Genomic DNA, 26,769 nt, shown 5'->3' on the forward strand with positions numbered 1-26,769 from the left:
ATATTCACTGATGTAACAAATCACTGGCCACAGGTGCTAGTTTCTGCAAAAATCCCCCAGTCAGTAATGTGTTAACTAAGCAGAGAGAGTGAGAGTCTTTCCTGCAGGAGAAAGCATGGACGCTTTCCCTCCTCTCATGATCACTATCTTAGCCTGAGCCAAGAAATCCACCAAACTGCTGGAACTGACTTTAAGTCAGTTTCAGTGATGGTGGAAGGAGAGAGGTAACTTATCTCATCACAGAGGGGCAGTCCAGCACTGGGCTCCAGGCCAGCACCATCCCACCCCAGGGTACTTGCCTCTGAAAGGAACTGATTAGGTGCCTCGGCTGCTTTTGTTGCCCTCCGATCCAGGAAGCAGCCTGCCTGACTTATCTCATACTGGGAACCCCTAAGATTTAGGTGGGCTTTACTAGGTGGCAGTAGTGGTAAAGAACCTGCCTGCTATTGCAGGAGACATAAGAGATGTGGATTTGATCCCTGGTCCGGAAGATCCCCTGGAGGAGGACATGGCAACCCACTGCAGTATTCTTTCCTAGAGAATTCCATGGACAGCGGAGCCTGGTGGGCTACAGTCCATGGGGCAGCAAAGAGTCGGACAAGACAGAAGCGACTTCACATGCACGCAAGGTTTAGGCCCTGGTCTTCTTTAAGAACCCATGGTGCTTAACCCTGTTCTGCCAAAGCTGCAGGCAGAGGGGGAGCCCAGCAATCTCCTGCTGTGTTCATTTATCAAAAAGACTGAAACTGGAGAAGCAAAGGAGACCTCCCTGACCTGGGAGCTCACAGGGATAACTAGGCCTTTACCTTGACCATCAAGGCCAAACACAAACTGTAAAACCTGGTTCTGTCCAAATCATGAAGGATGCCCAGGGCTGCATCCTCTTCACCTTCTCGCTCAACCATGAAAATAAGCTGATAAATGTTTCCAATGTAATCCTAGAGTTCATCCAACGAAACCATGGTTTAAACATGATCCTCCGTTTTTATAAATATTTCCATACGTGTTTTATACACGTGCATGACTAACAACGTTACAGAGTGCTGGGGATCAGAAGAGAGGGCAGGAATGCGAGTTAGTCATTTTATCACACAGGTCAAGTACAGTTCACCTGCTCATTTTAACAGCCCAATATCATTTTGGAAAATGCAAGCAAAGGGAAATTTCAATGCAGCTGGTCTGCCACATCCTCTGTGGAATGGATTGAGCAACCTTCTGCTTTGGGAAGGAATTTGTCTCTACGGATTTTTGCTCCTGACACTTCTGCATGCCATCTGGTATGCTCAGTGAATTTCAGCACACTGGCAATCCAGGTTATTTATTCCATTATTAACTGAATCACGTATGTGGGTAGGGCGGGAACACACCATGGCAGGAGCAGCCATGTGATAATCACGTTACCAGCCGATTCAGGGAAGTGATTCATGCTCCAAGTACCTGTGTGTAACCTGAGTTCCCCGTAAACTGGACATGGTCTCCTCCAAATTCTGCCGCAGATCAGCAATATTCTTCACCGTCCGCAGTCGCCGAGCCTCGGGGTCCTCCCCTGGAGAGACAAAGGTGAAGACTGTTTAAGTTCTCAGGTAGATGGGGAGATTCATGGGAACAGCAGTCGTGTCCAAGACCATAAGCATGCTGCCTGCTAGGGACCTGGCTCGTCACACATCCTCAAGAAGGATTTGAGAGTGAATGAATGGATGGATGGAAGAATACCCAAAGGAAGGCGTAAACCTAAATAGAGAAGTCTGTCTTCTCCCTGCAGGTCCCTCCAGCAATAGGTGAGGTCTAGCTTGTGAGACAAAGACAGAGTCTGAGACAGTAAACACATTTCCACACTGTCTCCCATAAAGACAGACACACGTTAGGTCTGAGCCCTGCCCAGGAATTATTTTCCAACCATACAGAAGTGGGAAAGGTCTTTTGCTTTCTCCTCCATAGGTAGGCGCTGCTATCTACTGACCCAACATTACTTTACTTATTTACGTATTTTTGGCTGTGCTGGGTTTTCGTTGCAGCTCAGGCTTTCTCTAGTTGTGAGCAGGGGCCACTCTCTTGTGCTCTGCAGGCTTCTCACTGCTGGGACTTCTCTTATCGTGGCGCACAGCCTTCAGTAGCTTCGGTTCCTGGGCTTCGTTGCTCCGAGGCATGTGGGATCTTCCTCTGGGAAGGGATCAAACCTGTGTCTCTTGCACTGGCAGGCAGATTCTTTAGCACTGAGCCACCGAGGAAGCCCCGAGGCAACATTATAGATGGCTCGTCTGTAGTGGCTGAAAGATCTGCACCTATCGATCATTAATATTTCCACAGAGAGAGGTTTGCCTTCTTGGCCCGATTTGTTATGTCATCTCGAATTCTGGCTCCTCTCCTCCCTGGCTGAGTGGTCACGAGGAAGGTGCTGACCCTCTCCGCCCTTCAGATGCCACGGTCCTAATCGAAGACAGTGGCAGTGCTGGTCTCGATGGACTGTCGCAGGACTAACTGAAGAGCCCGAAGTGCAGCGTCCACCAAAAGCACCCGATCACGCCAGCTGGTGCTGCCGAGTGGGGAACGTTCGAGAAGAGCCAGGCTTCTCTCTAGGGGACAAGGGACTTTCATTCCTGGGCAACATTTCCCACTAAATGTTCCCAACAATTCCTACCTCTCCACTGGTCTGGAGAGGTGAGGCTGGCACAAACACCCCAGGAGAAAGAGGCCACATACAAGCTAGGAAGCCACACCCCCTCTCAGAGAAGCCTCAGCCTGGTTTGGGCTTATGGGGAGAGAAGAAAAGTTGAATAACTACAATAGTGAGGAGAGGAATCACACAGCTTTCCCTCAGAGTAATTTCAGGAGAGCTGAGAAGACCACCATCCAGGGTCTTTGAAAGCTGATGACTATTTGAAGTACTGAGCAATATTTCGAAATTAAGCTCCATACAGAATATGGTACACATGGGCAACAGCACGTGGGATTTACTGCTGACACCAAGGGGAACTCCCAGCAAGTGTCATTAACAGGGCAACAGGCAGCCAAGAAAAGGCATGGAGTCAACTCTCCTTCTGAGACAGATGACCACTTCTGAGGTTATTCTCAACACAGTGATGCCTGGAGGCTAGATTCAGTGATTGATTCTATGGAAGAAATTTGCTATAGCAAACTCTCTGGCCTTGAAAACGTCAGTGTTTTCAATCCCCCCCCCCCCCGCCACTCCTAACCAAGAGAAATTTGAAAGGCATTTTTCCCTTATCTGAAAAGTAGTCAGACCTGCATTCCCCACCCAGTTCTTTCAAGTACATACGTACGTCCATGTTTTTAAACGAAAGCAGTGATGAATGTCTACTTTACGCTCCCCTAATGGCTTTGGAGGAATGTAATTGCATCTATCCACAGGGCCATCAATTAAATATCTTTCACTGCCAGTTTGGCCACATTTTATCTGTGTAAAGGCTGCCAAAAAAAGGTACTGATCTTTTGGATGGCTCCAGGCCCTTCAGGGAATATTTATTATGAAGCTAGGTCTAGGCACCAGTTTTCAAATTACCTTCATTAATTAACTTAATCATGCACAACAGTATAATAACTATATTTACAGGCACACCTTGTTCTATTGTGCTTTGCTGATATTTGTGATCTTTACAGATTGAAGGTTTGTGGCAACCCTGCTTCGACCGCGTCTGTCGGCGCTGTTTTTCCAATGGCACTCACTCACTCTGTGTCTGTGTGTCACGCTTTGGTGATTCTGCCAATATTTCCAACCCTCCACCAGCAAAAAGACTATGACTCATTGAAGGTTCAAACAATGGTTGGCATTTTTTTAGCAATGAAGTATTTTTCAATTAAGTACGTTGTTCAAAATAGTACGTTGTTTTTTTAGACCTCATGTTACTGCATACTTGCAATACAGGGGAAACAGCTTTTCATGAACTGTTGTTTAGTCATTCAGTTGTGTCTGACCCTTTTGCGACCCTGTGGACTGTGGCCAGCCAGGCAGTTCTGTCCGTGGGATTTCCCAGGCAAGAACACTAGAGTGGGTAGCCATTTCCTTCTCCAGGGCATCATGCCTGGTATTGAACCTACATCTCCTGCATTAGCAGGTGGGTTCCTAACCCTCTGCTCCACCAGAGAAGTGCACTGGAAAACCAGAAAAATCTGCATGACTTGCCTTCTTGAAATCTTTACTTCATTGCAGTGGTCTGGAACCAAACTGGCAACGTCTCCGAGTTAGGCCTGTATATGTCCACGTCTCTAATGATGTCTTAAAGACACATTTGCCTGTGTTAAGTCTCCTAAGACAAAGGTCTTTGACACAGAGTGGTAACTCACCTTTGTTCTTGGTAACCCCCACACAAATCTAGATATGTTCAAGAAATATTTATTGCCCCAAAAATGTTTGGTCAGTGTAGGGTGAAAGAGAAAGGATAGATTTTCACTCCAACAGATAAAGGTTTGCACAGTGGTACTGCCACTTATTAGCCACTTGACCTTGGACAAATCACTTATCCTCTGAATGTCATCTGTAAAATGGAGATAAAAGCCCTTCCCTTAGGTTAGAAGGATCAGATGAGATGACACGTGATATCCCTAAGCAATTGATCAAACAGTCCCATAAACGTCCATCCCCAAAAACACCCCTTTGTTGTCATTTCAAGGAACTGGCTGTAGATAAGCTGGATTCAACCTCATACTTACAAGCTACTATGTAGTGTCTCCATAAAATTATTCTGTACAGCCACACACGAGTTTCACCGCTTAAATGTAGGGCTCATTGAATCTGAATGCACTGTTTCCCCTGAGGAGCCCCACTGGGAAATATATGCTCCCCTCAAAGATTCCAAGGGCAACGTAGAAGCACAGACTAGTAATCCACCTGCCTCACTCAGGTGTTGATGTTCTAAACTGCCCATTCTGCATGCTGGAAGATGGGCTCAGTGTAAGATCTCCATCCCAACTCATTGTCTGAACAAAATAAACACACGGTGTGCCCCAGGGCAAATGACTGGGCCCTTGAAACCCATCTACTATGAACCATTCCATGTTTACCCGTGACTCTCCTCACCTGCCCAGGGCAGTCCCCCCGCAAGCCAGGCGCTACGATGGAGAACAGCACGTTCTGATCATACAGAGCAGATGTGAGGATGGCAGGGTGTTAACATGAGGGACACTGATGAGACTGGGAGTTTTTACTTGGAAGAGGGAGGCTAGGGGACACGCTGCTGCAGGAAAGGAATGAAAACTGTCTGTGAGCTTCAGGAGGCTGGATTATGTCCAGTGATTTAGAAATGGAAGGATAAAAGACTCCATTACCAGGTAAAGCCAACTAGGTATGGAAGAGCTGTCTCATGAAGGAATAGCTTTTCCATCACAAGAAGTATTCCAGCTGAGGCTGAAAGACAACTCATCAGTGAATGACAGAAGGGCTTCATGGACTGGGTAATAAGTGGATGTGGTTCCTCCTAACACTACAATCCGAGATGCCTATCTCACCTGTAACTGTGTGAATGGTAGAGCACCATGGGACAACCCACCTACTTGCATAAGTAAGGGGAAAGAACTAAGCAATAGATCAAAGAGTCTCATAAATGGCAATTCCTAGACACACACATTTGTGGTCATTTCAAGGGACTGGCTGTAGATAAGCTGAATTCAACCTCATACACACACACTACTGTGGAGTATCTCCACAAAACTATTCACACGCACAACACAGCCACACGTGTGAGTTTCACTGCTTAAACGTAAAGACACGTCATCCTGATTCACAAAGTGTCCTTAGCAACTAAAACCCTTTGACTTCACACCGAAGAGCGCTTGATTAGCCATGACTGGCTGCAACAGTTCTGGTCCCCAGACCATCTCAGGCTTTCTGAGCTCTCACTTGGTTGCTGTCCTGATGCACAGGAGACACGGGGAGAAAAAGAAAAAGGACTGAAAAGATCACAGGCTGCCATCTGTCCCTCTGAAATTTAAGTGTTATGTGGAATGTTCTCCGGCTGCCGCCTTCACTTCTCAGATGTAAACTTCACTGAGCCCCTGGGTCTGACATGAATCCATACTCCTCCACAAGACACACGTCTGACCCATGCCAGCTGCTGAATCACTGGCCTGGCTCTTTTGATGTGTGCACATATGAACATGATCTGGAATGTGTGTGGAGACCTGAGTAGTCATTAACCTCCATACCCTTCTCCTGAGAGCTGACCCTTTTCCTGCACCATCCAGGTTCTCACATGCAAGGGAGCTAAAACCTGAGAGAGAAGGAAACGTAAAATCAATCCCAAATGTGGGGCCCCAAACCACTGCAAGATGGATCACTTACAAATGGCTGGAAACTTCTCTGTCTCCTTAACATGCCCGGCCAGCAGAGCCAGAGGGAAAGAGCTAAACCTCTCAGATCCTCTGAAATGAACACTCAGAGTTAATGGTCAAATAGGTGGACGAGGCGATCATATGGGCTGCATACCAACTCCACCGCGGTATCATAGCTATTAAAATGGTGGGGTCATGGATACTTAGTCTAATGAATGGATTTTAAACATGGATTCAGTTTTTAACCCAACCCGGGAAGTGGTAGGATATGCAAAGAATAACACAGCCACTGCTCAATATGCGGCTTGCCACTCCCTTCCCTGATTAGAAGTTGCTGGGACCCAGGGCCCAGAGCTGGGAACAGGGATGGGCACAGAGAAAGCGGTGGCCCCGAATGCATTGCAGCAGGAATTCAATTCCGATGCTACTTCTGTTTCTTTAAATGAACACTGTGACGGTATAACGCCAATAAATATTTATGGAACTAACTGCATGACAATTGCAGATTTTATGTTTTTATATGATATGACATCCTTTAATCATCATTCCTGTCTAGTGAAAATGTTAGTTGCTCAGTTGTGTCCGACTCTTTGTGACCCTATGGACTGTAGCCCGCCAGGCTCCTCTGTCCATTGAATTCTCCAAGCAAGAATACTGGAGTGGGTTGCCATTCCCTTCTCCAAGGGGACCTTCCCGAACTGGGGATCAAACCCCAGGCTCGCACATTGCAGGCAGATTCCTTAACACCATCTGAATGATCAGGGAAGCCGCTCCTTGTCTAGGTTACATTTAAATAAAATTTAGACTTTTGTTTTTGGTAAAAGAAATATGCTGAAATCTTCTTTCCAACTGTCTGAGGACTCTCAGAACAATTTTCAATCAGTGCTTCTAGAAAGGAAATTTGAAAAAAGTCAATACATTTTAGAGTTCTAACTCTTTTTGGAAACCAACTCTATCTGAAGAGTGAACAAGGAGATTCAAGGTAAAGTGTTCCAAGCCCAGAGCCCCTACATAAGTAGGGTGGAGTATGGCTTAAAGCAGAATTCACCAACAGTTAAAGACTTTTTTACAGTCTGGGAGGGAGGGAATAGACTGTGAGAGAGAGAAGAGGGGAAAAAAAGAGGAAGCAGGAAGACAGAAAATCAGTTTGGCTCATCAATCAAAACAACAGTGAAGCAAGTTCACGACCAGCTGGGTTCGGCCCCTCCAGAGGTGGTGGCCTGGGAGGCCTCACCTCCCAGAGACAGGGAAGTTCCAGGGCTCCGTACTCACCAGTGAGTTCCTCCAGGGCAGGCTGTCCACTCTTGGTGTAGTGGCTGGGCTCCGTGGTCACACCCCCTGAGCTGGACTCGGCAGTAACATTCCCTTCGGGGTCTGTCTGGGACCTTCACACACAAACCAGAGCAGACATACTTGTCACAAGCGGTAACTACCCCGTCTGGACCACTGTGCTCCGATCACAAGCCCCGTGAGCCCCTCCCTTGGTGAGAAGCTTTAGAACAGAGCACACCAGCAGACACTCTAAATAATTCATCAGTGCACGAGGAGCGATGTCCCAGAAACAGAGAGAGCCACCGAAGTGTAAAAGGTGAAATATTCATCACCCAAATGGAGGGTCTGCAGTCCTTCACTGGGGAACGCATCTCTGCATCCCCTTTGGGGAGCTGGATCTAGCCAGCAAAAGGCTGGCAAGTACCCGGCGGTTTGGATCATTTAACCTCTGCCAAAGAGCCACTTCTAAGTAACCAGTGATGCCAGCAAGCCAAGCATGAAGATGATTCCGCTGGCAGCCCCGTGCGCCAACCCCCCCACCCGCCGCCCAGATCCTCCTGACATGGCTGTCTCTGGTGAAGTGACTGTACAACCGGCCAGGAGTGGGTGCCAAGCAGGTGTGTTTGCCCTCCAGGTCTGATTCAGAGCTCAGATCTCCTGAGATGAAAGGTCTCACTGATCATTATTTCAACACTTGACTGAAATCTGTACTTCCCCAAACCTTCTCCATGCCCTTATTTGTCAAGCAAATCGAGACAATCAAGCAATGTGCTCTAGCCACAATTACCTCTGCTTATTCAGGCGTGCCAGGCAAATATAATTACATTCGGATACATAACCCTGTGCGTAATGTTATTCATTCATCGGCATCCTCAGCTAATTCAACCAGATTTCACTCTCTATGAAAAAGTGTTTGCCAAAAATGCGAATTGCCTAAAACAGACTCTGGGGGGTGTACTGATAAGCCCCACATCATCCATCTACCCTCCCCCCAACCTTTGCCTTCCTATTGACGCCATTGGTTCCCCATTCCCATCATCTCTGAATTTAAAGGATTTCCATGCTTTCTGTGTTCCTCTCCTTCCTTTGACCAGAATCCAAGCTTTCACCATCTCTGCCCAGGCCGGTAAACAGGTATATTGCCTCCAGCCATACAGCTTACCAATGACAGCCAGGTACAGAAACCAGCCCACGGATGATTCTTACTGGTCTGCCTAGTATCTTTCAAAGCTTTTGAATTCACGTCCACATTTAAAACTGGAGAGAGGTCACCAAAAAAATCTGGATTTCTGTCCCTTTCTCAGTGAAAACAAGCCTGGAAGGACTGAGCTCACTTTCTTGCAGGCGCCACCTGCTGGTGAAAAGTGGCGGCGGTCCCCTCTGGGGAGGCGTGAGGTTTCCTTTCCCCGAGTCCCATCCACCCTGAACCACTCAGGGTGCTACCTCTGTGGTATCACCTTTGCGGGCCCAAGCAGGCACCTGAACTGTGATCTCTGTTTTAGACTGTCTCCAGGTCTTGTCCACTCCCCATTCTGTTCTCCACTGACCTTGGTGACCCTGACGTGATCTTTCATCTTTTGATTAAAGGCCTCTCCTGGTTTTCCGTTGCCCGCAGAAGATCTAAAGTTCTTATTGTGATAGAAGATGCCCTCCATCACAGGATTCTTCCTCCTTCATTTCCAGCCCGTCTCCTGGCACTCCTGCCTTTACACACGGCCCCGGCCTGTGCTCCACCCACATGCGGCTTCTCTCCAGTCCCAGCTCATACCCAGCCCTTCACAATTTTGTCTTTGTAGTGACTGTGCCCTTTGACTGAAGGCTCTTTTCCTCTTTCTTCCTTAGTTTGCTCCTGAGCTGCCCTGAAGGCACAGTCCCCATGCCATCTTGGTTTGGAAGCTTTCCCCAATTCTTGGCCAGCGGATGGCTCCACCTCTTGTGCGTCTCTGTTCTCCTGATGTCTACTTATTACAGTAAGATCTAATTAATAAACCTTTCCTCCACCAGATTAAGAGCTCTCTGAAGGCTAAGACTGGCTCTTTTGAGTGGGCATTTAAGAACACTCTGCTCCAATTCATAGGCTAAGCAGGCACTCAGGTAGGGTGTGATGAATGGATAAAGGAGTTTTTAAGTCTAGAAAGATTCTGGGTGAGAGAAGGACCATTGGACTTGGAGGTCTGAACATTGAGCTGGCTGGAGTCTGCTGTCTATTACTTGATAGCCACGTACATCTCAGTAAATCACTGTGCCTTGGAGAGAGGCTGGACCCTTATCTGGACATGGGATTACAACAGCCACCTCTCCCGGCTGCTACAAAACTCACAGGTGAAACCACACGAAAGCACTTAGCGAAGTATAAAGCAACAGAGGTGTCCAGTGTGTCTTATGAACTGGTAACTGTAGTTCATTCCGAGTGATTTTTTTTTTTTAATGATTTATTTTCCTTTTTCTCTTGGTAACATCACTAACATGAGAGGTTCTAGGAGGAGCACTGTTAAGTAATAAACAGTGAGCTGTAAACTTGAAAGAGAGAACCTGGAGCATAAATGGAGTCTAAACCACTTTCTAAAAATCCTCTGACCTAGTCCTGGCTCCTCAATTTACAGATGAGGCTCTGCATGAGGCAGTGATTTAGAGTCAAGACTATTTCATGGTTAAGCACGTGGTTCCTCTAGGTAGAGAGACCTGGCTATAAGCACGAGCTCTTCTGACTATCAGCTCTTTGACGTAGAGCAAGTTATTTAATTATCCTGGGCCTCAGTTTGCTTATCGGAAGAATGGGGATAAAAAAGGTAGCCAGCTCGTGGAGTTGTGAGAACGATCCAATGATCTGGGTTTCCGCACACATGTGGTGCACGCTCAGCAGCGGTGCCTGCAGCCAGGTCCCAAGGCCACACAGGGACGCACAAGTGAACAAAAGACCAAGTTAGGCAAGAGGGCTCTTCTCTCCAGCCTCCCGGGCTCACCCAGAGGAAAGACACCTCAGAGGAGGAACAAGGACATCACACGGGCTGAACACAAATGCTAGAGCGCAGTTCAACACACGGGATGCTTTCTCCCTCCCATCTGTTGGACTTTAGCTCTTTACCATTAGGAGCTTTTCCTCTCATAGAAAAATCTTGAAATATTAAAAAAAAATAGAGCTTAAATGTTTAGAATCTTTCAAATGATTACAGCCAGGAAAAAAAAAGGGAGAGAGTGGAATTGACTGTGATCAGACTGTCACATATTTTAATTCTGAAAATGCAAATAAAAAATCTGGGAATAGCAGCCTGAATATGCTTGACGTTAAGACTATCCACATGACCGCAATGATGAAAATTTCATGGCAAGCAATTCAGTTGCCTCCATGGTTCAGAAAACAGTTATATAAAAAGTTGAGCATGGAGACCAGCGCTGAAGCATTATCTAAGCTTTGGCACCCTTCTCAGGACTGTTAGCTGAGCTGATGACTGATCTAATACAAAGATGACCACCTCCCATTTAAAAAGGTCTGGTGTGACCCTCCCTGAAGGGGAGAGTGAACAAGGAAAAGGAAAGAGCTTCTCCTCAGAAGCCTGACCTTCCCTCACCGGCTGGATGCTGTGGGCTTGACTCCGCAATCAGTTGCTTGAACCAGTCTTCCTATCAACTCTTGGTGGGAATGGTAACAGAACTAGAACTCACCTCAGGCAGAGAGAGGAAACATCTAATTCACTGGGGAACCATGCAGGCTAAGGAAGCGGAAAGTATGGGCATGAGTCTGTACATATGAACAGGTATGTGAACACACGTGTGAATACGTGCATACGTGCATAGGTGCATTCACATTTCATGTATGAATGTGTACTTGGGTCCTTATTTACGTGTGACTGTCTGTGATGTGCACTCACGCATATGGACGCATCTGTGTGTGTGCGTGTATAAGCTGGGTAGAAGCTGTAAAGGAAGAGCCTGGACTGTAACACTGAACCAGCGGTCCCCTTGGTGCTATGGACGGCTCTTAGTTATCACTCAGCTGTGCAGAGTGGCCCATTGCCTGGCAGGTCTCGAGCACAGGAGCAAGCTGAGCACTGCGAACAGGGCTCTGGGACCCCCCCAAGAGCAGGGCTGGGTGGCTTCCATCTGCCCAGACAGGACTCATTGCAAGAATCCAGCATCATACAGAGACGATGTCCCCCATCCTGTACAGGTGTGTGGTGTAACCAGAGGCTCTCACAGGCCACAACCACCCAGAACAGCAGCACCGGGCTCCCCGTGGTCTCCTGTAGTCCTCTGGATGTGCCATCAGAGACAGGCAGAGGGACTGATAGTGGAAACATTCAGGCTTGTCACCCAAAATACAACTCAGGTTCTCTGGTTCTTCTACAACTAATCCTTCCTTATGGTTACTCTTCTTCCTCATCCTGTTCTCCCCTCTGAAAAATCCCAGCACATAGCAGGGACTGAAAAAATATTTGAGTTCCCTGGCTGCCTAGTGGTTAGAATTCCGGGCTTTCACGGCTGTGGCCTGGATTTAATCCCTGGTTGGGAAACCCGCAATCCACACAGTGTGGCCAAAAAATAAAAATAAAAACTTTTTTTAGAAGAAAAGAAAAAAAATACATGCAATGGGGTAACAAACCATGAGGTTCTGGAAGTTCAAGATGAGCCTTCTGTGAGGAGTCCCAGTTGCTCAGCAAGGTGGTTTTGTGTTTCGTCTTTTAAAGTACATTCAGGATGCTTTAGGACTGACCTTGGAGGCTGTCAAGTGAAATCAAACCACCCTCCTAGCTATTGTTCAGGCTGCTTCTGCCAAGCCCCTGGGTCCCCGTGTGCCTGGGCCACTCCTCCGCATCTTAGGATCACTCACATTTTCCTTCCACTCTTTAGCTTTCTAACCTACCCCCACGCCCCAGCCACACTGAATTAACTGTCCCTCAAGCACACCGCGTACGTCTCTATCAGGAGCTGATCACGGGGCCCCTGAGCTGTCTGCCTCAATGTTCCCAGAAGACCCCTTGCCCAGGGCTGGGCAGGGCTGGGGAGGGGGGCAGCCGCTCCTACCTGTACAGGAAAGGCGCCACGGTGGCAGTGTTGGGGTGGCTGTATTGCTGCTGGGGCTGAGGTAGCTGGACACTGACAGTATTGCTTCCTGTGGTCTGGGTGGTCCCCACGGACGCACTGACAGTCTGGCTGCTGATGCTGTGGTTCAGGCCGGTCCCTCCGGGGCCTTTTCCTTCCGAGGACGCCAGGCTGGAGGAGGAGCTGGAGTGCCTGCCGTCCAGCGGGGGCTTCTGCTGGGGGAGCCCCGAGCTTGGCTTCCCACCCCGGGCTCGCTCCCCGTCCTTGGAAGGCGTGGGGGCACTTGGGGATTTCCCGGGCACGCTCTTCATCCCTGGTTTTGGTATCCCGCTGTGGGAAGGGGCGGGGGCCTCCTTCTTGGCACTGTTGAGCTTCCCCCCTTTGGGGATGAAGCTGGCTATCTTGGAGGACTTTTTGGGCATCTCGGTCAGGGCGGCCCCACTGGGGTCTTCTCTCGGCCCCTCTTTGAAGTCCGGCCTCTCTGTCACCGAGGCTCTCTTGGTGAGGTCCTTGCTTTTCTCCTTCTCGCGCTGTTGTTTCTCCTTTTCCTTCTCGCTGCCTTTCGGGGAGCTCTTCTTGTTGGTCAGCGCCCGGCTGAAAGTCCTCTGGGCGATGCCCTTGAGGGCGATCTTGGGGCTGTTGGACGCGGGGCCGGCCGCTGAGAGTGGGCGGCCGCCCGCCTCCATCTCTTCGCTCTCCTCGAAGCTGGGTAGGATCTCCAGCCGCTCGCAGCTCGTGTCCCGCGACCCCGGGCCCTCGCCCGCCTTGGAAGCCCCCTTGCTGTTGAAAAGTTTTAGTTTCTCCAGCATGGACCTCTGATTGTTGGGGGCCGGCTTCAGGGCTTCGGGGGCGGGCCGGGGGGGCTCGGGCGTGGGCGGCTTGACTGAGAGCGTGGCGGCCGCGGCGCTGTGCTTCACGCTGACCGACTTGCTGCGCCAGGGCTTGGAGGCCGAGCCGGGCTGGGGGATGGCGGAGGAGGCGCCGCAGCTAGCAGGGCCACACCCGCCGCCTCCCTCCAAAGCAGCGGGTGCATCTTCGCTCATTGCGGGGTGGGAGGATGCCGGGCTCGCCAAAGGCTCTGCGGAGACGGGGAAGAGAGGGAGACCTGAGTTACATGCATGGGCCTGCTCGCATCACCAGGGGGCATTAGCCACGGCTGCACGGCCGATCGCTCCAACCCGGATGCCGCGCAGCTCCACTACCTGCGTCTCAATTTTAATTCCACCTTGACTTTCTCCTACGCTCCATCAGGCACTGTTCACATCCCCCCTCCCACCCCCCTCCCCACATTTTGGCATATGCTATGTGAATGCACACCGACCTTAACATCCATATGCCTGTGGCACAATTAAGCACACACTTCATGGGAAAACAAAAATCCACACCATCACTGCAATTGTGTGGGAATGGTACAAGAAATATCTCCAGTCTTGAATGATTCAACCCTAACCCCTTTTTCCAACTAAAGGGAAACAATGGAGGATTATCCAACTTTAAGAAAACAATGTATCAGAGACATTAACACAGAACAGATCCCACCCCCCCCAAAAAAAAATCCAGAAAAAAGAGAAACCAAGGATAATCTTGACAGACCTAATTACCCACAGAAATTGCTAAATCCCATCAAAGCATATGCGTTTTCCCTATGTTGGCACTTTTAAGAGAGTTACGAACGTGATGCAGGCTGGAGTTTAAAAAAAGGCTTTCGAGCTTGAGAGTATGAACTGAGCACGAGGCTTCACCGTCAGCAGGAAAACTCGCAGGTTATCTGAAAGTCAAGGCTTCCCCCTTGGCACACAGGGTGTAGTTCCCCAGCCAGCCCTTTTTCTCAGAAAAGCCTCAAAATATTTCCAAATTAGAACTGGAATTATTTGGAGACAGGCAGGTTCCAAACTGGCGCTCTGCTAGGCACCGAGGCAGCCTAGATTGATGACCTGAACGCCAGAGCTCCCTTGCTCAGGCGGCAGGCAGAGCCACACAGCACCATCCTCCACGTCGGGACAGCTGTCAGAGGGAAGGGGGCCGGGACACGGCTGTGAGCCCATCCCCACGCCCACCCACGACCACGCCTGCCAGGCACAGACAGGGTGCAGCACCTCGGCCCCCAAAGAGCCCGTCCCCCACCCTTGCAAACTCACAGGGACACGACTTACCCGGCCGCAGTCACTTTCTCCCGCAACGATTCCCTAGGAAAACTTCCCCAGCCCGAGAGGCTGTCCTTCCGACTGTCACAACTGTTTTCGGTTAAACTGCTCATGTTTCTAATTAACTTTTGTCATCCGCAACTGCTCCAGTGCCCAGAAGCCTGGCGGGATTAACGGCTGCTTCTTCTGCTCTTTTTTTTTTTTTCCCCTTTTTAAATACCTACGTTCCACCGCCTTTGAGCAGCAGAGTAAACTGTATATAAGAGCGGCTTTTTATGATTTAAAAGTCAACGGCCGCCAAAGCCGAGCAAAGGCAGCCCCTTATGGGACACGAGCCGGGAGCACTCCCGGCAGACGAACTGGCCTCCCTTCCCTCTCAACTGCCCCAGGGGGTGGTAGTGGTGGGGTGGGGGAAGCCACAGCTCCAGGGTGATCCAACGCAGACCTCCCAATGTTTTAAAACACATACATCTTCCTGACTTCCCGAGGATTCGGGTTTGGAGCGGGGGCTGCTGTGCAATCCTCCCTTACAAAACGCACGGAGCATTGCTGGATCTTTTCCTGGGGAGAGCTGGGGACTGGCTGGGAAACAGGCTCGCGGAACCCACCCACACCACCAGCCCCTACGAGGTCTCCTCGGGTGGGACGCGCTGCTCATGGAGGGCCTCCTGGGCTCAGGAGGTATCAGAGAAGAGGGGCTCACTGCCCCCGTCTGACAAGTGGGGAGACTGAGGCTTGGAGAGGGCTAACGACTGACTCTCCATCACACCGCTGGAGATGGTCCAGTGTGGGATTTGGACTCAGGTCTTGAGACACAGTGCTCTTGGGGACTGCATCCCAGCTACCTCCCGCGATAAAGAACACGTGTAAACGACAGCCACTTAGATGACCAGAGGAATCTACCTCTTCTACTGCTTGAGTATATTCACGATGTCCATGGTGGGGGACAAACCAGCCCAGCCACTGGATAGGAGGCAGCTGATGCCATGGAGGCCAGCTCCCGGGAGGGCAGCAGTGACCCTCCAATCGCGAGTTCTACTCTCTCAGGACCACTGTCCTTCCCTTTACTTGGGCTCAGATCTGGGACAGAAATATTCATTCATTCGTACATTCAGTAAATTCACTGATATCAACATTCAAAGATGGGTCAACCCTGGTGGCCCAGTAGTTAAGAATCCCTCTGCCAATGCAGGGGACACGGGCTCCCTCCGTGGTCTGGGAACTATGATCCCATATGCGGCGGGGCAACTAAACTTGAGCCACAGCTAGACAGCCCTCCTGCTGCACTTCTGAAGCCCCCATGCCCCAGGGTTCGTGCTCTGCCACATGAGAAGACACTGCAATGAGCAGCCCGCACACCGCAACTAAAGAGTAGCCCCCGTTTGCCATAACCAACGAAAGCCCGAGGACAGCAATGAAGAGCCCTCATGTCGCAATGAAGACTCAGAGCAGCCAAAAATAATTAGTTTTTAAAAATTAAAAACAAATTTAATGAGTGCCTAGTATATGCCACGCATTGTTCTAGGGACTGGGATACATCAATGACAACACCGAGATCCCTGCCTTCATGGATGTCACACTCTAGCAGGGAGGAAACGATAATTCATATAATTAATACATACATTTTATCATTTGGTAGAAAAGAAGTCCTAGGGAAAAGGGGCTTTGAATGGGGCGGGGAGATTGCAACAATGTCCATATGGGAGCTACAGCAAATCCGGATCAGAGGTTTGCTCTCTTCCCTAAAGAAGTTTCAGAACCACTCCCTGCTGAGCAGAAGCACAGGCATCAGTGTGACTTCTCTGCTCCCACACATTCCCTGGAACTCTTACAAAGCTCTTACAAGAAATGCCCCTGCCTAGCATTTCTGTGTAATTTTAAATCTTAACATGCACAGCTAGCAATCAGTTGTTACTAACCAGTTAGGGACTGATCCAGAGTTAACCAGACACCTGACTTGTCTAAGAGAAATGTGTAAGCCAATCAAAGACGTGTGTTTCCTTCAGGAAAGGTGTCGGGTGCAAGAAGGGGCTCCCGCGCCGTAGGCGTGATGGATACATAATCATTTCCCAGGCTGTCCCCAGATGGCTCCCAGAAACTCTTGTCTTTCAAACCCCAGCTCAAATGCCTTCGTCCTTTGTCAAGCTCCCTGAGACCCTCGGGCTGAATGAACTACCCGGTTTGCATCATCACCTGGTATTTTTACCTACTCTGCTTCCCCGGGACACTGTCCAAACTTCCCTTTCTATAAAAGCATTTGGAGGGCCACCTACTTATACCAGGCACTGGGAATATAGCCCCTGCCATTTAGGAACTCACTGTTCAAAGAGGTAGCAGACCTCAAAACAGAGCACAGAAGCAACGTCAAGGCTGTAGAGGGCGGCACATGGTCCCAGGAGACCCAAGGATTGGGATCTCCTGATTCTCCCAGAGAGTCTGGGAGAGCTTCATGGAGGAGGCACTATGGGTTGGCTTGTTCCCCTGGTCTGTGAATCCCTCCAGAGCAGAGACCACTCCCTGCCCCCATTCATCCTTGTTTCCCTAAGCCTGCCAGAGCATAGAAAATACTAAATGGTTTCTGCATCGTTGGTGAGTAGTTGTGACATTTCCAAGTCACACTTAAGGCAAGAGAGACTCAAAATTTGTGATCAGTCATTAGGGTTTTATTAAGACTTTTCAGTCCAAACTCAGGATTAGGACTCAGAGCTTCAGAATTTCCACTTGGCATTTTGCCTGGGTTCCCCTTGTTATAGGATCATGGGGACATTTCAAGGCTGCTCATGATAGCTGTAAGAGATAGTCCGTGGGGATGATTCTGAATCTGGTTTCTAGAACAGAAGTTCCCTGGGTAGGGCTCCCGGGCATCAGCGCACCATCAGACCATCAATACTTTAGAATTAGGTCACAGCCAGTTGCTGTTCAGTCACTCAGTCGTGTCCGACTCTTTGTGACCCCATGGACAGCAGTATGCCAGACTGCCTTGTCCTTCACCATCTCTTCCCCTAAACAGTGAAGGGGCTCCAGGTCATGAGTGGTCTCGTGCAGGTGAACTGGACACATTTCTGTCATTCCTGGGGTATCACACCAGTGATCTCAGACCTTGGCTGAGGTGGGAAAGCAGCCATTTCTAACACTAAGCTTCTGTGATTCCTACCAGGCTTCTGAGTACGTGAGATAAATGCAGGAGAGGCCTGGGGAGGCAGGCAAAGTGGCCAGTGTGATACCAGCTGAAAGGATACAGCATACCAGCTGAGATATACCACTCTGCCCCTCCGTCTCCCCATTTGTAAGAGGGTAGGCTTTTCTCTAGAGTCCTTTCAGCTCTGCTCCCATTTGAATCTCAGTGAGTCTCCAAGAGGCCTGAAGAGGCTGGACCCCAAGAACGCAGCTAGGTTCACTTGCTAAGTTCTACGGTTACTCTACTATAGCACACAAGTGTTTCTTTAACTTCAATCATTTCCCTTACTAGTAAATGCAGAAAATGGGCTGGGTCAAGGTATACTCAAACTTTTATTTATTTATTTTGGCCATGTGGCATGCAGGATCTTACTTTCCTGACCAGGCATCAAACCCACGCCCCTGTGCCCTGGACCACTGGACCTCCAGGAAAGGCCCGAGGAATACTCAACCTTGGGTGAGCTGCTAGTGAATTAAAATCTGGTATTCCAGGAAGACAAATGAGGGAGAAGAAGGTGAGTCCTTTAAAATTAAGAACACTTCTCTCTCTAATAACTCTGGAGAGAGAAAGGTGGAAAGCACGAAAGAAATGCTCTGACCACTAGTATTCTCCCAACAATGGTATGTGGTCCACGGAAGGAGGTGAGATGAACACTTGTGATGTCACATGGATACACATGTTTATGTTTTAAAAGTTACCTATTTATCTGCTGCATATCATAAAGACAAGCAGTTCACATATAAATCAACAGTTTCATGGGATGGTTCAGATGTAGATTTGAGTTGATTTAGGAAAATATGAAACAAAAACACAAGTGGTTTACTGATTTGGCAAAACTCACACAGAAAGTTTGTGAAAGGCTAAAGTTGGGAAAACACTGTTCCATTAAATCAGAAATACTTATTTTATATGTAAAATATATAAGTATTTTTAAAATATTTATTTTATACTCAATCTATTCTTTTGATAAATGCAATCAATCAAAAGGAAAGTGAAGTCGCTCAGTCGTGTCCAACTCTTTGCGACCCCATGGACTGTAGCCCTACCAGGCTCCTCCGTCCATGGGATTTTCCAGGCAAGAATACTGGAGTGGGTTGCCATTTCCTTCTTCAGCAGATCTTCCTGACCCAGGGATTGAATCTGGGTCTCCTGTATTATAGGCAGATGCTTTACCATCTGAGCCACAGGGCGGAAGGCCCCAAAAAGGACTAGGTTTAAAACTAATCTGAAATGGCTACTTTTAGAGCCTTATTTATTTATATGTATTTGTTTAGCATGACATTTTGCTGGGAATTGGTCAGATCTAGGAACATAATCAGGTCTTTGTTTAGCCAAAAGTAATTCTAAGGATAATGGTCTTAAGTTTCAGACTACTAAACATAATAAGAATAATACATTACATTATGCCCAATAAACATCCCAAATATCCATATGCAAAATTTCATGACTCATTATATGTAATAGATGTTGGTAAATTCTGCCCTAGTTTGTATTTTATTTTTTGCTATACCAGGTCTGAGTTGCAGCAGAACTCTTAGTTGCAGCATGTGGGATCCAGTTCCCTGGCCAGGGATCGAACCCAGGCCCCCTACATTAGGAGCATGGAGTCTTAGCCACTGGACCACCAAGGAAGTCCCTTAGTTTGCACTTGAGAATACTGATCACAGGGCCCCCGAACAGAGTTGATGAACCACTGGGGTGCCACGCCCCGTGGACTGATCTCAGCTTTAAAAGGCCAGCTCACCAGGTTCACCCACCACCAACTGACAAACCACCGCAAAAAGGAAAAGTCTCATTTGAAATGCTGCAGAAACAGGAGGCCTTTGAAGAAGAGAAAAGGCTTTAGAAAAAAGAGAGTTTAAGGAGAGCATTAATCCTCCTGTGGGGAAGGGAAAACTTTGGTTTTTCTGGCAACCAGCCTTTAACCTTCCCTGACAGTAACCAAAATACTTGCTAAATGAAAATACTGTCCAAGGCAGATAAACAAGCATTTCTTCCTCTCTTCCTCCATGAGGACCAGCAGTGGCCCCTGGTCCCTTCTGTCCCTAGCTTCCCAGTTAGGGAGATGTTGGTGGTCTGGTCGGGTCAACAGGTACCCAGGGAGCACGATCTAGGCCAGCTGATCCTGTTTCCTGTCACCCTACTATGATTTTAAACTTGCTCAGAGGATGGGTCTAGCCTAAATCTTCAGGAAAAGGTCTGATCATTGGGCCTATAATTTGGGGCCTATACAATTTCCTATAATTTGTTAAGGTGTCAGTCTTGAGTATACAAATTTGTTAGGATAACTGAAACCAGTTTTGTTTGTTTGTTTGTTTGCTTGCTAGTTTGTTGTAAGCACATGGACTCTAGCCACACAGGCTGGAGATTATTTCCAGAGTTGCTCTGCTTAGTTTCTCTACAACCATGTTAGCCACCAGACCACAGAAGGGCACGTAAGTGGATCTCGCTCAATCCACTTAGTGGTTCTCGCTCAATCCACTTAGTGGTTCTGCAGGATTTCTGCAGCCTGGCCTGAGAAGCCTTCTCAATACTGCTGTGATCAATGTCTAATATTAAAGGCATGGACTCAAATATAGTTTCTCTCCAACTCCTCCCTGGAGAGGAGACTTGGAGGTACAGAAAGATGGAGAAAGGGGTCAAGAGAATTGCCAACAAAAATGGTCAGAGAGGGGAAAAACATGGAGTAGAAGGAGCTGGGCTCGGAATCCATATTTTCTAAGGATCATTTTCTGTCTATAATTCCATAGGCTCCCAACATCCAAGTTAGAATAAGAATGATGATTTATATAAACAAATTTTTTTTAAGTTGCTCTGTTAAGTTAGTCCCTAATAAAAATCCCAACGATGTTTTTGTTGAAATAGAAAAATCCATACAAAAATTCATGTGGAATTCAAGGGACTCTGAATAGACAAAGTAATTCTGAAAAAAGAACGAAGTTGGAGGTCTCATGCTTTCTGATTTTAAGCCTTTCAACAAAGCCATCACTGTAATACTGACAAAGGCAATGATATAGACCAATGGACAAGAGCCACCAGACATAAACCTTTGCAAATAATTTTCAAGAATATTCAATGGGGTAAAGATCATCTTTTCAATATATTTTCTGGGAAAACTAGATGTTCACGTGCAAAAAAATGAAGCTAGGTTCATACCTTATACCATATTAAAAAATTAACCTATGATGGATCAAAGACTTAAAGGTATGAGTTAAAACTATAAAACTCTTATGGGAAAACACAGGGTAAAAATTTCATGACACTAATTTTGGCAGTGATATCTTGGTATGACACGAAAAGCAGGAGCAAAACAAACAAGTAAGCTGAACTTCATCAAAGTTGAAAAAAACTTCTGCATTAAAGGACACAATCAACAGAATGCAAAAACAACCTATGAGTGGTAATAACTGCAAATCATACATCTGATATCCAGAATATATAGAGAACTCATATTAACTCAACAACAACATGATATAAAAATGGGTAAAGGACTTAAACAGACATTTCTCCAAAGAATATATACAATTGACCAATACACATACAGAAAGATGTTCAACATCACTAGTCATCAGGGAACACAAACCAAAACCACAAGAGGATACCACCCCATACCAATTTAGATGGCTATTATTTTTTTAAAAAAGAAAATAACAAGTGTTTCTGAGGATGCTGAGAAATTGGAACTCTTGTGCATTACTGTGAGAACGGAAGATTGTGCAGCCATTCATTGTGGAAAACACAATGGCAGTTCCTCAAAAAATTAAACATAGACTATGTCCTACCAGTTCCACTCCTGAGTATATGCCTGAACGAGGTGAAAATAGGAACGTAAACAGATATTTGTATACCCAGGTTCATAGCAACATTATTCCCAATAGTCAAACGGTAGAAGCAACCCAAATGTGTATCAATGTATAAACAATGGATACTGTTTGGATGAATTAATGAATCACCTAACTGTGAGATATATCTATGTCTCTCTATACACACACACACACATATACACAATGGAGTATTAATTCAGCCTTCAAAAGGAAGGAAATTCTGACACCTGAATAATAGGAATGTCCCTTCCATTAGGAAGCTTCTACAAGCCCCTTATCCTTATCTATCAGAGGGCAGACAGAATGGAAACAATTACAGAAAACTAACCAAACTGATCACTTGGATCACAGCCTTGTCTAACTCAGTGAAACTATGAGCCAGGCTGTGCAGGGCCGCTCAAGACAGATGGGTCATGGTGAAGAGTTCTGACAAAATGTGGTCTGCTGGAGAAGGGAATGGCAAACCACTTCAGTATTCGTGCCTTGAGAACCCCATGAACAGTATGAAAAGGCAAAAAGCTATGACACTGAAAGATGAACTCCCCAGGTCGGGAGGTGCCCAATATGCTACTGGAGAAGATTAGAGAAATAGCTCCAGAAAGAATGAAGAGACAGAGCCAAAGCAAAAACAAAACCCAGTTGTGGATGTGACTGGTGATGAAAATAAAGTCCAATACTGTAAAGAACAATATTGCATAATATTGTTTATATAGGAACCTGAAATGTTAGGTCCATGAGTCAAGGCAAATTGGAAGTGGTCAAACAAGAGATGACAAGAGCAAACATCGACATTTTAGGAATCAGTAAACAACAATGGATCGGAATGAGTGAATTTAATTCAGATGAACATTATATCTGCTACTGTGGGCAGGAATCCCTTAGAATAAATGGAGTAGCCATCATAGTCAACAGACGAGTCCAAAATGCAGTACTTGGGTGCAATCTCAAAAACAACAGAATGGTCTCGGTTTGTTTCTAAGGCAAACCACTCAATATCAAAATAATCCAACTCTATGCCTCAATCACTAATGCTGAAGAAGTTGAATGGTTCTATGAAGACGTACAAGAACTTCTAGAAGTAACACCAAAAAAAAAAAAAAGATGTCCTTTTCATCATAGGGAACTAGAATGCAAAAGCAGGAAGTCAACAGATACCTGGAGCAAAGGCTAACAGACTTTTGCCAAGAAAACACACTGATCATAGCAAACACCCCTCTTCCAACAACACAAGAGATGACTCTACACCTGGACATCACCACATGGTCAACACTGAAATCAGATTGATTATATTCTTTGCAGCCAAAGAGGGAGAAGCTCTACACAGTCAGCAAAAACAAGACCAGGAGCTGACTGTGGCTCAGATCATGAGCTCCTTATTGCCAAATTCAGACTGAAATTGAAGAAAGTAGGGAAAACCACTAGGCCATTCAGGTATGATCTAAATCAAATCCCTTATGATTATACACTGGAAGTGAGAAATAGATTTAAGGGGTTAGATCTGATAGACAGAGTGTGTGAAAAACTATGGACGGAGATTTGTGACGTTGCACAGGAGGCAGGGATCAAGACCATCCCCAAGAAAAAGAAATGCCAAAGGCAAAAAGGTTGTCTGACGAGGCCTTACAGATAGCTGAGAAAAGAAGAGAAGTGAGAGGCAAAGGAGAAACGGGAAGATACACCCATCTGAACGCAGAGTTCCAAAGAATAGCAAGGAGAGATGAAAAAGCCTTCCTAAGTGATCAATGCAAAGAAATAGAGGAAAACAACAGAATGGGAAAGACTAGAGATCTCTTCAAGAAAATTAGAAATACCAAGGGAACATTTCATGCAAAGATGGGCACAATGAAGGACAGAAACGGTATGAACCTAACAGAAGCAGAGGATATTAAGAAGAGGTGGTAAGAATACACAGAAGACCTACACAAAAAAGATCTTCATGACCCAGATAATCACGATGGTGTGACCACTCATGTAGAAACAGACATCCTGGAGTGCGAACTCAAGTGGGCCTTAGGAAGCATTGCTACGAACAAAGCTAGTGGAGGCAATGGAATTTCAGCTGAGCTATCTCAAATCCTGAAAGATGATGCTGTGAAAGTGTTGCACTCAGTATGCCAGCAAATTTGGAAAACTGTGGTGTTGGAGAAGACTCGAGAGTCCCTTGGATAGCAAGAAGATCAAACCAGTCAATCTTCCACCTAGGCTTCCCTTCCTCCACCCCAATCCCTTTAACTCCCTTCCAAATTCAGAAACATTCAGCCTAAGGGTGGAAGTAGAGAAAAGCAGAGACATTACTTTGCCAACAAAGGTCTGTCTAGTCAAAGCTATGGTTTTTCTAGTAGTCATGTATGGATGTGAGACCTGGACCATAAAGAAAGCTGAGCACCAAAGAACTGATGCTTTTGAACTGTGTGTGGTATTAGAGAAGACTCTTGAGAGTCCCTTGGACTGCAAGGAGATTAAACCAGTCAATCCTCAAGGAAATCAGTCCTGAATATTCATTGGAAGGACTGATGCTGAAGCTGAAGCTCCAATACTTTAGCCACCTGATTCGAAGAACGTGACTCACTGGAAAAGACCCTGATGTTGGGAAAGATTGAAGGAAGGAGAAGGGGTTGACAGAGGATGAGATGGTTGGATGGATGTTACCACCAACTCAATGGACATGATTTTGAGGAAGCTCTGGGAGTTGGTGATGGACAGGGAAGCCTGGAGTGCTGCAGCCCACAGGTCACACAAAGAGTCAGACACAACTGAGTCACTGAACTGAATTGACAACAGGGATGAACCTTGAAGACGTTACGCTAAGTGAAATAAGCAAGTCATAGAAGGCAAATATTTGATTCTACTTCTAAGAGGCCCTTGAAAAGTTGAATTCACAGAGACAGTAAGTAGAAAGGTGTTTACAGTCTAGGGAGAAGGCAGGAATTTTCACAATTAAAAAAAAAAAAAAAGAAGACTATAATTGGGTGCAAGTAATGGAATTCTGATCACCACAGCGTAAACAGGTGAGGGGTTTACTCCTTTTACTTCCAGTGGTTAGCACAGGGTCTGGCACACAATTTGTTGCTCAGTGGCTCAGACGTGTTCAAGTCTCTGTGATCCTGTGGACTGCAGCATGCCAGGCTTCCCAGTCCTGGCACACAATAAGAGCTCAATAAATATCTGTTAAAGTTTCTCTGTCAGTTTCATGGTTAATGCATCACATGAAATTACATAATTTCGATTGCCTTACAAGTATTACTTTATTCTACCTTGAAAAAAATAACATCTACTTCAAAGGAAGAGTGATCCTTCTGAAGAAACTAGCAGGGAAGCAAATCACACCACTAGGCTTTTTCCTCCTTACACTGGCCATCGCTGACTCCTTGGTCAAGCTTCTGACTGCAGTATTTCCTTGCTTCCCTCACTGCCTCATATCCCTACCTAGACATATTTCCCCCAGTCTGTTTCTTCTAGGAAACCTCCAGAAACCAGAAGCCATCTCTTTTCATCTAAAGATGCAGAAGGCTCTGCCAGGCCTTCTCTGGGGTCCTAACCCTTGCTGCCCCATGTTGCAGTGAGTGGTCACACCTAGCTTACAAGAATAACAGATGTGCCAGGTCCCAGAAATGCTTGTTGGAAATTCATACCTTGGCCCCTTTCATGACTGACCTGTTTCTCACTGGCGGGTGCCCAGATATCAATAAACAGACGACAATGATTACCCACACTGAATCCCTCCATATGGCTCCAAGTTAAAAATCAGGCATGCCTAGCTTGTCCCTCTTGGCTAACCCTGCCAGTTGTTCTCTTACAGCTAAGTGGACTCAGAAGACTAGAATCCTTGGTGATGCTTTTTCTCCCATGAATGGTGAAATTTTTCCTATACCAAGTCACCAAAAAGATCATGTTCAAATACGCCAGTACCTTATGAGGGTATTACCAAAAATAAATGTGTGGAAGGTAAAAATGCATTACCCGAGTGACCTGAAGCCAACTCTGTTTCCAGTTCCCCTCTGTGACTCTCCCCCGAGAAGAAATAGAAGAAGAGGCCCTTGACAGTTGGCACCATTACAGTTATGTTTTGTTTTAATGTACGACGAGGTAATTCTTCCTCTTCAGTGGCTTACTTTGGACAAAAGCAAGTGAAACTATGGGTGTGCGTGCATGCATGCATGCGTGCTAAGTCACTTCAGTTGTGTCTGACTCTTTGCACCCCTATAGACTGTAGCCCACAGGCTCCGCTGTCCATGGGATTCTCCAGGCAAGAATACTGAGGTGGGTTGCCATTTCCTCTTCCAGGGGATCTTCCCGACCCAGGGATCGAACTCGTGTCTCTCACATCTCCTGCCCTGGCAGGAGGGTTTTTTTTACCACTAGCGCCAAATGGGTAAAGAGGTCATTTGTTTCCCTAAATGGAGCTAAAAGGAGTCTTAGTTTCTTATAAGAGAGTACCATTTTCCTACATAGTTATCACCACATTTTCTCCAGTTTCACAAGGTACATTTTCAAATCCTACTACCTTAAAGAACTGGAAAACTAAACAAAAGTTAACTTGCTGGAAATATTAACATACAACTGGGCTTATGGTTGACCTGGCAATAACACCTTAGAAAGAGAATAAACTCTTAAAATCTTTCTCTCCCTCCCATATATCCTTTACATCAAAATATGTCCCAGGCATATTTGTAAATCCTCCCACTCCACTGGGTAAGGAGACAAATCATTTGACTGCTGACACTCAAAGGAAGACCTCTTTAAAAATAAAAAGCGGTCCTATTTTTTATCTTTCATGTCTTAAAGCCATATCACCCTCAAAACAACTCTTTTCTCTCTCTTGAACTTATTTGTTCAAAATCCCAAGCTTTCAGAAGAAAGCTTTTGTTTTAATTTGTCAAGCCATTTCTCTATCTTGTACCATATATGGCTATAAGCACGTACAAAACTGGCCGTAGAAAGCCTTCTCCCTTGCTTTAAGGGTGTATGAAATTTCACAGAGACGATAAACACTTTATGGGGGCAAATCTCATTCTCCAGGCCACTG

General features: G+C 46.7%; 1 protein-coding gene across 5 annotated transcripts in view; it reads right to left on the reverse strand.

Annotated features, from left to right (window-relative positions):
• The window catches only part of NAV2 (neuron navigator 2), a 423,615-nt gene that overhangs the window by 164,931 nt on the left and 231,915 nt on the right, over positions 1-26,769 (reverse strand). For all 5 annotated transcript variants that reach the window (XM_040255673.1, XM_040255672.1, XM_040255676.1 and 2 more), the window contains 3 exons: positions 12,580-13,675; positions 7,558-7,670; positions 1,438-1,546 (listed from right to left, as the gene is read on the reverse strand). In XM_040255673.1, the coding sequence (XP_040111607.1) occupies positions 1,438-1,546; positions 7,558-7,670; positions 12,580-13,675 (1,318 nt within the window). The remainder of the gene's footprint in view (positions 1-1,437; positions 1,547-7,557; positions 7,671-12,579; positions 13,676-26,769) is intronic.

Source organism: Oryx dammah, unplaced genomic scaffold (assembly GCF_014754425.2).
Source record: "Oryx dammah isolate SB20612 unplaced genomic scaffold, SCBI_Odam_1.1 HiC_scaffold_15, whole genome shotgun sequence".
In the NCBI taxonomy this organism is placed as follows: domain Eukaryota; kingdom Metazoa; phylum Chordata; class Mammalia; order Artiodactyla; family Bovidae; genus Oryx; species Oryx dammah.